The 14115-nt window shown below is 41.0% G+C and overlaps 1 protein-coding gene across 4 annotated transcripts in view; it reads right to left on the bottom strand.

Annotated features, from left to right (window-relative positions):
* The window catches only part of SCAF8 (SR-related CTD associated factor 8), a 217014-nt gene extending 205545 nt beyond the window's left edge, over positions 1-11469 (bottom strand). For 2 of the 4 annotated variants that reach the window (XR_005720821.1, XM_040238730.1), the window contains exon 1: positions 10895-11002. Coding sequence is in view for 3 of the 4 variants with exons in the window: in XM_040238730.1 (XP_040094664.1) it covers positions 10895-10924 (30 nt within the window). In the remaining variant the exon portion in view is untranslated. Of the gene's footprint in view, positions 1-5110; positions 5175-10894; positions 11032-11336 lie in introns of those variants that run through there. The other 2 variants (XM_040238732.1, XM_040238731.1) reach the window with 2 other exon arrangements.
* Positions 11470-14115: the final 2646 nt, after the last annotated feature.

Below are 14115 nucleotides of genomic sequence, written 5' to 3'. Positions count from 1 at the left end.
CCTGTGTTCTGTGCCCAGTTAATAAGGTTTCTCTTCTCTTCCTTTAATGAGTCAGTGTAGCTACAAAATGAAAGTGTCATAAATGGGAGATCGGAAGAAACGAACGAAGCTTTTCAAAGTTTGACCCCCTGGCTGCATTTTTTGTCACGTTTTCAAGAAAGAATGCTCACTCTGCAGTTAATATGAAAAAAAATTTAGTTGCTCAATGTCACTACGTGCGGAAAAATAAGAAACATGCATTTCCAGTACACACCCACACACAAAAACTTAGTACAAATTCCACGAGGGCGGAGGCTTTTTTTTTTTGGGTCTGTTTTGTACACTTACATCTCTAAAGCCTAGAATAAGTGTCTGCACATGTGTACATGGTGGCAGATGTTCAAAAAACCACGTTGAATAAATATTTTCACTAAGGCAGCTTTTAAAAGTATTTTGTTTCTGTTTTTGATGTTAAAATAAGGCTTATAAAGCTCAATTATAATTCTGATTTGCAAATAGCATACTATTAACCAAGTTCTCAGGTTTCAGATTAAAGCAGGGTCATAAAAAGTATGGCCCATGGCCCATTTCTGTAGGCCCTCAGGCCAAGACTGGTTTACATTTTAAAAGAATTGTGAAAAAACCAAGATTATGAAAAAGAGACCTTAAGCAGCCCATTAAACCTAATTTTTACCATCTGACCCTGTACAGAAAGTCTACTGACCCTGTGAGTTGAGATTTCATTCAAAAGAAAACCAAAGTTGGGACTTTCCTGACAGTCCAGTGATTAAGATTCCATGCTTCCCCTGCAGGGAGCAAGGGTTCAAACCCTGGTTAGGGAGCTAAGATTCTGCATGTCAGGCAGTACAGCAAAAAATTAAAAAAAAAAAAAAAGAGAGAGAGAGAGAGAATGAAAGCTTTAACTTACTTTCACCTATGAACTGAAAATCTGTGTTACTAGAAACATGTTTTACTTAAGACCTCCACTGTCTAAATCTCTAAATTTTAACTTATTTGATTTGAAGAATACCAAGGAAATGGCTATTTTTTTTTTTTAACCAGAGCATAACTGGTTATAATGCCAAAGCTAATAAGGATTACAGTTGATTTACATTTAATATTTTACATACTAAAACATAAAAATGGATGGAGAAAAAATAAAATGGAATACAAACAGAAAAAGAAAAAATTAGAGGGAAAAAACTAACCAAGCAACTCTGAACGCAGCATTTTGACTCTATACCCTCAGGCTAAAAAAGATGAACAAACAAATACTCAATTCTACTTAATAGGCTTGTTTTGAGATACATGGGTTAGCAACTCTGAAACTAATTTCTGTGTATTTTAGGATTGATCAAACAATACATAGGTATATTGTGGACAACGGAAACTAGTGTTTTCTCACTACAGAGAAAGGAATTACAAATTTGCAAAGGAGAAAGACTAGAATGAACCAGTGAACAGTGTTGGACTGTTAATGGAGACAGGATGAATTCACGGCACTTTAGAGAGGCAGATGGACAAAAAAAATTTGCTTGTATATTGATATAATATATATATAAAAGCATGTCCAGACAAATACACAATTTCTAGCTCAACAACCACCAAAAGAAACTAAGGTTCCTCAGAGAAAAGGGTGGTTCTAGAGTTGGGGTGGGAATATTTTATTACACAAGAAAGTGAACACCCAAAACCTGATGAGCACATGCTGAAGACGCAGGAGCCAGCTTGAAGGAGCTCTGACATCAAAAGGCCCCGATGAATAAAAAATAATCTTTGCGTTCATACTGACATGCATATATATACATAAATGGGGAGAAGGAAAAGCTCTTGTGGGAGGCCAATAATAAAACAATAGACTCAGAAAACGACCATCTGAGTACTGATTCACGCAAGAACTGGATGCTTGAAAAAATAAAGGGTGAAAGTTTGATGAGTAACAAGCTATTTGTATAGTTTCAAAAATGACTTCCCATAAGATATTTGTTACAGGTAATTCCCTAACAGTTCAGTGGTTAGGACTCCACATTTCCACTGCAGGGAGCACAGGTTCAATCCCTGGTCAGGGAAATAAGATCCTGCAAGCTGTGCAGCATGGCCAAAAATAAATAAATCCATTTTTTAAAGAAGTATTTGTTACAAAAGGAAAAAAGACATTTTACAACAGAAAAACCTTGCAGAAAAAAGTTAACATCCTTATTAACGGGATACACATCGTGTGCTTCCTGAGGACACAGTATTACTTTTGGATTACTCCTGCCAAAAATGCCTAACCTGAAACTAATCATGAAGCATCGGAAGACAATTCCATATTGAGGGAATTCTAAAAATAACTGGCCTATTCTATTCTCATCAATCATCAAAGGTCATAAAAGACAAAGTAATAACCAACTGCTCCGGATTAAAGGACACCAGAGAGACAAGTGTGATGTGATTTAGATTTCCTTTCTACTCAAGATTTAACTGGTAACAATTAGTGAAATCTGAAGGAGGTCTGCAGACAACTGCATCAGCTTCCTGATTTTGATACCTGTACTGTGGTTGTTTTCAGAAAATAGTTAATATTTAGAAATAAAAGGCATTAATTGCAATTTACTCTCCAAACGTTCAGAAACAAGATTTACAAGTCATTTATGTGCACTGCAAAGAGAATAAGAAAGCAAATATGATTACATGTACTAGCTGGTGAAATCAGGACGAAGTGTATATAAAAATTCTTTATCATTCTTGCAACTCTTCTGTAAATCTGAAGTTGTAGAAATAAAGTTTAAAAAGTGGAGAAGAACTGTTAATTTATATTTGGACATCATACCAACAAAAAGAACTGTGAAAAATCGAGTGATGGCTCCCCTGTACAAAGCAGGCTGTCCTTTACATCTCAACCAGGAGCTGAGTGAGACCCAGTCCTTCCAGTCTCAGCTCTAACACAAGCAGCACTTCCTCGGTAAAGTCACACTGGCAGGCCTCAGATTCCCTGTTTGGGAAATGAGGACAGCAACTATCCTACCTTTCTCACAAGTTTATCCTAAGATCCACTGAAACATAATAATGGCTGGGGAAAACAAGCACATATAAAACACCATATATTATAAAGTGGTTCACTTTTAAAAATGTTTGGTAAATAAAAAGTACTTTAAAGTTACCCAAGCCAGACATTTTTTTTTTCATCACAGCAAGCAGCTGTTTTAGAAACTAGGCATTTGCTATGTGTTTTGGTTTGGAAAAATTTTAACTTATCCAACATTTTTTTTTACCATTTCAATAAATTCAAATACCTCTATCTTTTTTAAACCATAAAACTTTATAGTATCAAAACATTACTAAAGAAAGTAATTAACCAAGGCATCAACCTTTACAAAAAAAAATAAGATACAGTTGACATAAAACTTGTATTAGTTTCAAGAGTACCGGTCAATCTTTTAGATACTGTGACCCAAAATAAAAAGACCATTATATCATTTCCCAAGTTTCCAAAATCATAAAATACATAATCCAAACTGTCATCCTGCACTCACAAGCTACTCAAATGAGCCTCAAGGAATCAAATCAAATTCAGAAAACAGTGTTCATAAAAGAGAAAGAGACACCAAATTTTTTTCATGTACTTAATTAAATCAAGGAAAAGTTTGTTTTAGAAATAAAAATAATCAATCCTTCCAAATTCATAAGGGTTTGATCAACACTTAAAATTATTTAATAAATATATTAAGAGACTAATACATTATGACAAAAGAAAATATCCCTAAAGCTATATTTTCTAAAAACAGTTATGATTCAAAAATACCAAATTGAGATTTAATAGGATAGGCAAATTAGTACAAAATGAAACACTGTTGCTTATCTTACTTCCCCACTGTTGCAAAGGTCAGATCACATTCATGTTTAAGAAGTCTACTCCCTCAATCATTATTTTGAACAGTAGACAAGCAACCTGGACTCTGTAAAAGTGAATGTTGAGAGTGGACCAGGCAGAACTGAGCTTAGAGAGAAGTGCTGCAGTCACCCAGGCCCTAGCAAAGCAGCAAGCCCGGAGTCAGTAACGCCTGCGCAGCCGCACTAGCTCTGCAGCAAGGGCACTGCGCTCAAAGCTGATGAGGTGAAGGAGAAAGGATTACAAGTGCATAAGGTCCAAGACGGTGTGCTTTTTGCCAGTCTTGTTTACAACTGTACCCTAGCAAATAGAAAAGTGCCTGGTAAACAATAAGTATTCATTAAGTATTGGTTAAATGAATAAAAAAAATGAATCAAATCCTAGGTCTTTCAAGTCAGCCTCTATAAATTATACTAAATTGCAGAATTATCTTAATCAATTTAACATACATTGAATTAAAAGCCATAAACTCTTTTTAAAAACATGAACAAATCATCTCTATTCCCCATTCTGACTAAATACAGCAATGTCAAAGTTCCTAATGTATCTCCTGACCTACAGTAGATAGCATATTTACATACTCTTCCTTGAGTTTAAAATAAGGTGTATCAGAAACTGGTACAGCAGAAATAGAAAGATGAAATAAATGCATAAAATCAAAATCAGAGAGACCAAATGCATCGTGTTTACCACCAACCTTAAGAGAACTAACTCAGACAAGGAATCAGAAGCCACGGTAACATTTCTCACAGGCATTTATGTCTTATAATAGTACCTCTAACAAAATCTGCTCCTCTATAATTAGAAAATCCAAAATTTGACTTAGTCTTGTGTCTCCAATACTACAGAGTATCTGCCAGTGATGTGTTACCATCTTATAGTTTGAAGAACTTCCTCAAAATATAAGATGTATTTCATTTCCAACCATCAAATTCAGAAATTAGCAATTTACCCATCTCACAGAAGTAATACTTCTTTTACAAAAAAATTACGTGGAGCAGAATGCAAATAAATGCACAGGAGTTTAGATATGATTGCTGCTCACTAGTTAAGTACAACTTTTTTTCACTTCACCTATTTTTTGTGAAGAAATTCAACTCACTCCCTACATGTTTGCTTTAAGCTTACCAATATATTCTAAGTGACAACTTCATTCTGCTTCCCAAGCACTTCCCATACAATCAAGACATCATTTCACTACCAATTTAAACCTAATTATTTTCCAAAGGGCCTGCCTTATGTGGGTTATAATCATCTTACTATGCTTCTTGTGTCCATGCTGCTGGAAAGCAGTCTGTACAAGCAGGAGTAGAGAGGCACAATCCTGAGAGAAAGGAGTAGAGAAAGATGTTGAGAAAACAAACCCAGATAAAATGAGCTCACTGAAGAGTTCAGGAGCCCAGCCAGTGTTCAAGGTCAAGGTTGATTACATTCTCTCATACCATTACGAGTTAGCAGTTGTCCAGTAACAGGAAAACTGGCCCTAGAAAGAAATATCTAAAATTTCATGTACAAGCAGCAGTATCAGCACTAATTCTATGCCAACTATACTTCTAAAAAAAGAGGAGCAACTGATCATAAAATATGACTATTTAGAAGACTGGGGAATACTAATGTCCCCTAAATGCCAATCAAAATTACTGTAACAAACTCGCTGCTAGCCTAAAATAAAAATGACTGAACTATATATCTCATGAATTTCAATGTTGCCAAAAAATTTTATACTTAATCCTGAAAATGACTAAAACACTCTTAAATCATACAATCATTATCAACCTGAATTATGCTTGTACTCTAACTTTATTCATTAAAAAAACTTTTAACATATGTTGTTTTAAAATGAAAAAACAAAACATAAAGGGCTTGAAAATAGTATAATTACAATATAAAACTCAGGACTGATTCAGCCTAACTGGAACTTACAATGAAATAGTCCCCTCCCCGCTCTCCCCTTAGTAAGAAGAATCATAAGCAGAGTTTTTATTTAAATTTTCTATCTAAACTACTATAAACCTACAATTCCATAAAATGACCCTCAAAACAATGCTTATACCTCCTAAGTCCTCCAAAGTATTAATTTCATATTTAGTCAGTGAATCTTGCAACTAATAGGAAACCTAAAAATCTCAAATCATTTATTTTACACCGGAGAAAACCAAATGTTCAAAAATGTTAACTGCCTTGGGCCAAGTCATTCAGCTACCTACTATATCATCAATCCATGCATTTGAGAAATCTTTATTTAGCATATACCAAGGCACTATGCTATGTACCAAGGATATGAAGCAATTAAGTTATGTGGTCACTGTCCTCATGGAATTTATAATCTGGTGGGGAAAATTACTTCTAATTACTTAAAACCGTAGCCATCATTAGAAGGAAAAACACAATGTTTCAAGACAGTTTAACAGGGGATCTAAATCAGTGATTCTCAACCATGGTCGATTTTAGCCCCCAAGGGACATCGGGTACTATCTGGAGACATTTCTGGTTGTCACAACAAGGGAATCTAGTGGGTAGAGACCAGGGCTGCTGCTAAACATCCTGCAATGCACAAGGCAGCTCCTCACAGCAAACAATTATCCAGCCGAAAACATGAACAAAGCCCAGGCTGAGAATCCCTAACCTAAACACCGGGGCAGGGAGAGGGCAGTGAAGTCTTCCTTTCTTTCTAACACTAGGACTGCTACATCTTTAAGAGATTTTCACAAAGTAGAAAGCAAAAAAACCTCCTAATTGTTACAATTAACCAAAACTCCCCCTGGAAAGTTAAAACACAAGAGACAGAGACATTCCCTGATACATGAAAATCAAAGAAAAAGGCAATGTTCTATAGCTGCTTCCCATAAATTCCCCTTCCTGAACTGCAAGGGGAAAATATAAAATCAAATTTCACATGCTTTTATTATTCCCACTACCTCTCCCACTGTCCTCTACTATCCCATGCCTACTACTAGATATTGGTGCAAAGATTATCAGTCCTCTAGAAAGGCAAATGAACACCCCGGATACAAACTTGGAAATGGAATAAAACAAAGAAGGAATTTCACCACTGATGTAAAGACAAGGCAGAGAAGAGGAAAATACACTGGGGATTAAAGTGACTCTGGAGAAGTCTACATTCTGAAACAGTTTAAAGGGTGAGCTATCCAACTAATCAAAGGATCCAAAGAACAAAAGACACTAATAATTCAGGTATCCTACAGATGAGTAAGGAACTTAAGAACCAAGGTAAATCCAAAAGTTAATCTGCAATAATTTTACAGACACAAGCATAACAGATTCTTATATTAATATAAGAATACTTATATTTTCCACATATTGAGTTCCTATATTACTAAAGTGCCCTCGCCAATTAAGTTATAATTTTCTAAGAAAAGGTTTATGAACTGCTTTTGTATTTTCCTTCTTTAAAAAAAAAACAAAAACACAAAAAACCTACCATAATGACCTCCATATAGAAGCATTCTTAAGGACTGAGTACAGATATGCAACTCACATAAAATTGCTGCATTCCGGTAATCAATTGTGGTCCTAACGTAAATATACAGATTTAAACAGAGGAACAGGAGACCCTTCCAACAGAGGTGAGGGCTCTAAACGATCATAACAAGTAAATGCCACCATCTCTGAGCAGCAGCAACTACAATACCTTGTAATGATAACTTTTCTGGAATTAACTGCTCGGGTCAAGCACTGACCCTCAGGGAATCCTATATTTCAATCTGGACAATATTCTTTCATCATTTCAGAACTGACATTAGTGGTCATGGGATTAAACTTTCATCACGATGATGCTTAACTGGAAATTAAAGTTTTCCCACAAAACCAGCACAGAGGGCACTTAAATATCAATTCCTGAGCCTCAATCTCACTTAACTGATGATAATTAAGAGGAATTTACCACACACAAAGAAATGTGAATCTGTTATGCTTGTGTCTGTAAAATTACTGCAGATTAATTTTTGGATTTACCTTGGTTCTTAAGTTCCTTACTCATCTGTAGGATACCTGAATTATTAGTGTCTTTTGTTCTTAGGATCCTTTGGTTAGTTGGATAGCTCACCCTTTAAACTGTTTCAGAATGTAGACTTCTCCAGAGTCACTTTAATCCCCAGTGTATTTTCCTCTTCTCTGCCTTGTCTTTACACCTCCGACAGTGAATGTGAAAGTGGAGTGAGGGGGCCATAAAGCCCCTTTGACAAAAAGGGAGGGAAGGCTGGCAGGCAGAAGACATGCCAATCAGGACTGCTTCCTAGCCTTAGGCAGAAGATCAGATTTTCAGACCGAAACTTATCCACAATTTTCAGATTAAAGACCTATATTCTTAACTTTAAAAATCCCTGGCACATTTCTGTTTTTAAGCCAATGTTCGCTTGTTTTTTAAGCAAGTCATAAAAGCTAAGCATTTCATATTTTGAACATTATGCTTACAGCTAAATTGTGTTGCCTTATAAAGTACGTGGCGTTTGACAATTCAATGCTTCAAAGATAACTTTAAATTTGCCAGAGAAAGTTTTGTTGGGCTCAGCCCAAGGATAAAAGCCTTTAAAAGCCAAATTAATTTTAAGGAAACATTCTAAAACATCCTTGACTCCTAATCCTGTAATTCAGATTCCTTTTTTATTTTTGCACTTCGTAACATATGATTTAATGGAAAAATATTATTGAACTATTTCCCACTATATACTTAACTTTCAACAACAGATTTTTACTATACTAGCAAGCATAGATATTCACAGAAACTTTTTTTCAAAAATCAGGAAAAAAAATGATGTTTTGAGTTTAAACCCCCTTAAAAAGTACATTCTTCTGAATCTTCTTCAAAATGGATTTCCCTTCCTCAATTCTATAACTATGCTGTGCGCCAACCCCATTTTCAGAAGTGTGAGCATACTACTAGTAAACAAGGGAGTTAAAAAGATAGTTTAAATTCTTTGAAAATACATAAGGGGAAAAAAAAATACAGGGAAGAAGACAGTGTTACATAAACTAAAGTGGGAATACCACTACAAATCTCAAGTTCTTATGAAGATTAGATGAGAAAAGAGCTGAAACATCAAGCTAGCCATGTAAATATTAGGCTCCTTATCCTTAATGTCAATAGTAAAATTTAAAAAACCAACTGTAACATTTCTACTCCTCCCTGCTCCATTGTGATCAACCACAGTGTACTAACCACTTGTTCGTATCTATCACATGGCAGGGAGGGCTGGGAATGCAGGGTACATATTAGGAATCCCCAAGATAAAGAGGAGACACCCATCAAAAAGGTCTAGGGTAAATCAAATAATTGAAGGGAAAATAGGAGAAACCTTTTTTATATATAATTTAAATGAAGACCACTACTTAGTGCTGTAACACTACATGTAGCAAACAAAAAAGCTACACAGACCTGTTTTTCCCCCTCCCCTGCAGAGCTGTGAAATTATCAACAATAAACTGGAACATATAATATCCTTATTTTTTATTTCAGATTTTAAGGACAAGGAGTGAAAGCAGATTTTATAATTTGACCCAAATTATCAGCTATAAATTCATAAATAAAATGGAAAAGATTCTGAAGTTTACACTCTAATCTGTATCAAAAAGCAGTAAAGAAAACCTTGTATTCAAATTAAAATCCTTTCCAAAAAAAGGCTTTCTTTCATATAACTGTCACGGCTATCTGCTTTAATATGGAAAGTCTAATTCACATGATTGTTAGATCTAACTTTTAGCCTCTTCTAAGTTTCTCAAATGCTAATTCTCCAAAGGAAGGAAAGAAGGATAGAAGGGAGGGAAGGGAGCAGGGAAGGAGAAAAGAAAAATTGTTTATAGACTATCACTATTAGACTATATTGAACAGAGTATTAGTGCCTCCACATGAAAAGCTCTTAAAATTGATGCAAATCTAATTAACATATTAAAATATTTGTATCTAAGGCATACAAGTACGGATAAGCTGTGTAGACATCTACTTGTTAAATGTTTGTTTAATATAATAAAGTCTATTCACATTAGAGTATTTAAAAGGTTTTAAAATATTTTAGGGCTTCCCTGGTGACTAGACAGTAAAGGAGCTGCCTGCAATGCAGGAGACCCGGGTTTGATCCCTGCGTGGGGAAGATCCCTGGAAAAGGAAATAACTATCTATTCCACTAATCTTGACTGGATAGAGGAGCCTGGCAGCCCATGGGATCAGAGTCGGATACGACTATTTTTATCGAAACGTGTCTCCCTTCAGACTAGTAAACTCAACCAAATAGTGAAAACCGGACAGCTGCTTATTTAAAATCTAGCCTTATGTATGACACGTGAAGGAGCCCGTGGGAAATGCCTCTCCCGCATCTTTCCTCTCGGCATGCACAGCTCTCCTGCTTTATGTCGTGATGATGAGAAGAGTTGGGGGGGGGGGGGGTTTGGTAAGGACAGGAAAAATTTGCAGAATAACCTCGCCTCCCGACCAACCATCCCCTTAAGCTTAAGTCCCCGGTTGGCAGGTTACCCAGCCAACGATATCTCGGTTATAAACACTGCTTGCAATGTGACCGCAGATGATCATCCCGGGAGGTGCTTTTCCAGCACTTCCAACCCCTCCCACCCCTATCAATGCCTGCCTCATTGAGGACAGAGGAAGGCCTGAAGCAGGGATGCCTGGCCTCCAAGTTAAAAATCCCGCAGGCCCAGGAAAAGAGGTGGGCGGGCCAGGCCTCGGCGGAACTGACCCGCAGAGAGACCTGTCGGGAGCCTCCGGGGGAGGGCCCAACCGGGGGCCTCCCCCTCCACCCCCGCAGCCACTCGGGAGTAGGTGCTGGAGACACCGGAACCTCCCCCGCCCCCCCCACCACCCCGGGATCGGGGGAGGGGCGCCGGGACGGAGCAACACCCCTCCCCCACGGGCACGGCCAGGCCGCCGCTCGCCCCACCCTGGAGAAAGCCCTGCGGGCCCGTGCCCAGCCCTCCCGCGGCGGGCCTTGTCCCGGGTCGGGGGTCGGAGGTCGGGGTGGGGAGCGGGGGCAGGAGCGGGTCGGGGGGAGGAGAGGCGAAGACTGCAATACCAACCTCGCTATTGAAGGTTTTCACAGCCTCCATGTTGTCGGTGCGGAGGCCCGGAGCCCGGCGGCGGAAGAGGCGGCGGCCACTGCACTGGGTGGGGAGAGCGAGACGGGGGCGACGGGGGCGGCGCCGCGAGGAGGGTGGAGGGTGGGGGGGGGCGGGCGCGCCGATGGCGGCGGGGACGGGGGGTGGGGGGCCGGGCCGCTGCGACCCCCCGGGCCTGAGGGCCGGGCGAGCTAAGCACTGGAGGGGAAGGGCTCTCCCTTAGGGGCGGCGAGGCGCCGGCATGGCCGCTAGGGCGGGCGGAGCGCCGGGCAGGGGAACAGAGGCGCTGCCGGGGCGGGTCGGCGGCGGCGGCGGCGGGCTGGGGGGAGGGGCCGGGCCGCGGCGCCTTCTCTTCTCCGCCCCGCTCGGTCTCGGGCTTCCACCCTCCAGCCCCGGTCCCCGACTTCTCTCCACCCCCTCCTTCCTCTTTCCTCCGGCGGGCTCCTGTTTCGCCTCCCCGCCGCTCGGGGCCCGTAGGAACCAGCGGCGCGCCGCGAAGACGGAGGAGGAAGCGCTGGCAGCGGCGGCTGCGGCATCCAATATGGCGGACGCGAGTCGGGCCGCGCAGCTCGGGGATCCGCGGCGCCGGCCAGCGCGCCCCCTGGCGTCGGGACCGCGCGGGTCCGGGCCGTCGCGCGGAACCATCGAGCGTGCGCGCGCGCGGGCGGGCCAGAGCGTCGCCGCCGGGAGGCAGGGCTCAGCTCTACCCACCCCAACCCCCGCCCGGTCCCCTCGACACACCACCTCCTCGCCGCTGCGGGAATGCGGGCTGCAGCCCCTTGGAGCGCCCTGCAGGGGGAGGGGGCCACTGCAAAGCGTTGATCTTAAGAAAAACCCAAATCCCGCCCCCACCCCCGTCCCGGCAAGTTTAGGCTATAATATCCGCGTTTCCGTTGTTTCCATAGGGACTGGCCTCTTTACACGAGGTTTAGTTGATTTTTTTCAAAACTTTACTGGACGTTGGCCTCGAGGTTAACAGCCAGAAAACTTCCTAGTTGGTCACTTATTTGGGAACGATGTGCCCAAGCATTTTTAATAGCGTCGGGAGAAAACCTTTAGAAACAAAAGCTTGAGATTCGGGCGGGGGCAGGGGAACGAGGGAAGCACGCCTGCAGCCAGCTTCTCGGTGCAGGAAATGCACGCTGCATAAAATCCGGGGGGGACTGGCGTGGTGCAGACAATGAGTTCATTTGTCTGCGCGGCGGGAAGCGGTGCCCAGAACGCACGAGATCTGCATAGGCGAAAGGGCACCCGTCCTCTATAAACGGTTAATTATTCTAAAGGAATTTTGCCCGAGGTTGCAGAGAATCAGATGGTGAATACAGTTTTTCTAGATGAAGTAGGAGATGCTGCTAGCAAAATGCCTCCTCTGTCACTTGATGCAATGTAAGATAACCGATACCAAATTAAAAGTGAGCATTTAAATGAAAAGTTAGGTGTGTTATCAGTGAACCCCAAACACCACTGTCGTTTTGCTGGGAGTCGTTTTTCAGCAGTTGCTGCTCCTCAAAGGAAAGGGAGATAGATGACTGCGGGATTTTTCTCTATAGGATTATTGGAACCAAGGTAAGATCTGAGCCCAGAGCCCTGTGAAACAGGAAGACAGACCCTTCTTGACATGGTAGGGCCTAGTAGTTTTTATGAGTCTTCTCCATTGACAACTTTAATATGGCCGCTGGCTACTTAGAAGGTAAAATGGAAAACCGGAAGAGTATATTCCATCTTGAAAAAATCTCAGATCTTTTTGCCTCCCATCCTGTGAAGGCTAAGCCGTTGTGATCTCTTGCCAACAATTGCAGTAGCCTCCTAAACTGGTCCCTATCCCTCCTCCGGACTAGCCAAAATGGGTAATTCTTTTTTAAGACATAGATCAGATCACTTCCTTTTTCAAATCTTTTTTTAAGACTTTCCCATTGCACTTCAGGTTTTCTCTTATCCGGTTACCTTGGCCTAAAGGCCCCACCTGTCAGCTCACACTACTTTTCCCCTGTGCTCTTTACTCCGGCCACTCTGGTCTCCTTTGTTCCCTGACCACACTGAGCGCTTTCCTACGGAGGACTCGGGGTGTGCCTTTGCCCTCTGGGGTTTTGTTGCTCTGTTCTCTCCCAGCTGACTCCTCATCCTCTTTCCTCCATCAGTTCATCTGCAGTAGCATGCTGGGACTTGGCGAGGTACCCACTCAGTTATGGTGCTGCGGGATCCTAACACTCACCATTTGCTGCTCTGGCCTATGTGGGATTATCAATTCAGTTGATTATAGATTGATGAATGTTGACTGAATTACTTAGGCCTGAGAGATTAAGGTGCTATACAAGCTGAAAAATTACATTAAAAAAAAAAAGATTTAAATCCATTGTTAACAGTAGTACAGGACTTGATTTCTTAAAGCTTCCATAGCTAGAATTGCAGAAGGCATATTTTGATCAAGGGAAGGAAAAGAATTAAAAAAGAAAGCAGAGGACAACCTAAGCACATTTTTAGTGGGAAGGAGGTTAAAAGTAGGAAAGGGAAAGTAGTCTGGGAGCCCGGTGTGATGACTTAATGCAAAGTTTGTGTACAACTACGCACACCTCTGTGTTGTATGTCGATGCCTGTGTGTGTGGTTTATATATGCATGTACATTAGGACTCTTGAGTCCCAGATAATAGGCCAATTGGAGCTAGCTTAAGCATTAAAGAATTTACTGTTAGGATGCAGACTTTTCTCCTGTAATGCAAAGTTATGGATGCTGATGGGCCTAAGGAAGGAACCTGAACCCAGAATTTAGAAAGCCCGACGCGATTTAATCTCCGCTTACCTGCTTGAGCTTTCTTTCCATTGCTATATCCAGCTCAGTTTTACATAGTGAGATATGACTTTCTCCTAAATTTATAGTTCTAAACAGCTAGAGGACCACCTGGCTGACAATCTTTCCCAGTTCCAAATTATCTTAGGGGAAAAGTAAGGAACTGGATTGACCCAGCTTGGATTAGGTGACCATCAGTAACAAATTTAAGACCAAGAATTCATATTCTGAAGACTTGACGTGGGAAACAGCGGGCAGGGGTAGTCCAGCCACTGGAAGAGATGTTCCCAATGATGAATTTTGAAACTCACATTCCAGAGTTTGTGGTGCTCTCTTCTGAATGTGTTTATCATTGGCCTTCTAGGATTTAATCATTTGGGGGAGTAACTCATAGGCT

Source organism: Oryx dammah, unplaced genomic scaffold, assembly GCF_014754425.2.
Source record: "Oryx dammah isolate SB20612 unplaced genomic scaffold, SCBI_Odam_1.1 HiC_scaffold_4, whole genome shotgun sequence".
Classification (NCBI taxonomy): Eukaryota; Metazoa; Chordata; class Mammalia; order Artiodactyla; family Bovidae; genus Oryx; species Oryx dammah.
The sequence above is the reverse complement of the archived record's forward strand: the minus strand, read 5'-3'. Positions and strand labels throughout refer to the sequence as shown.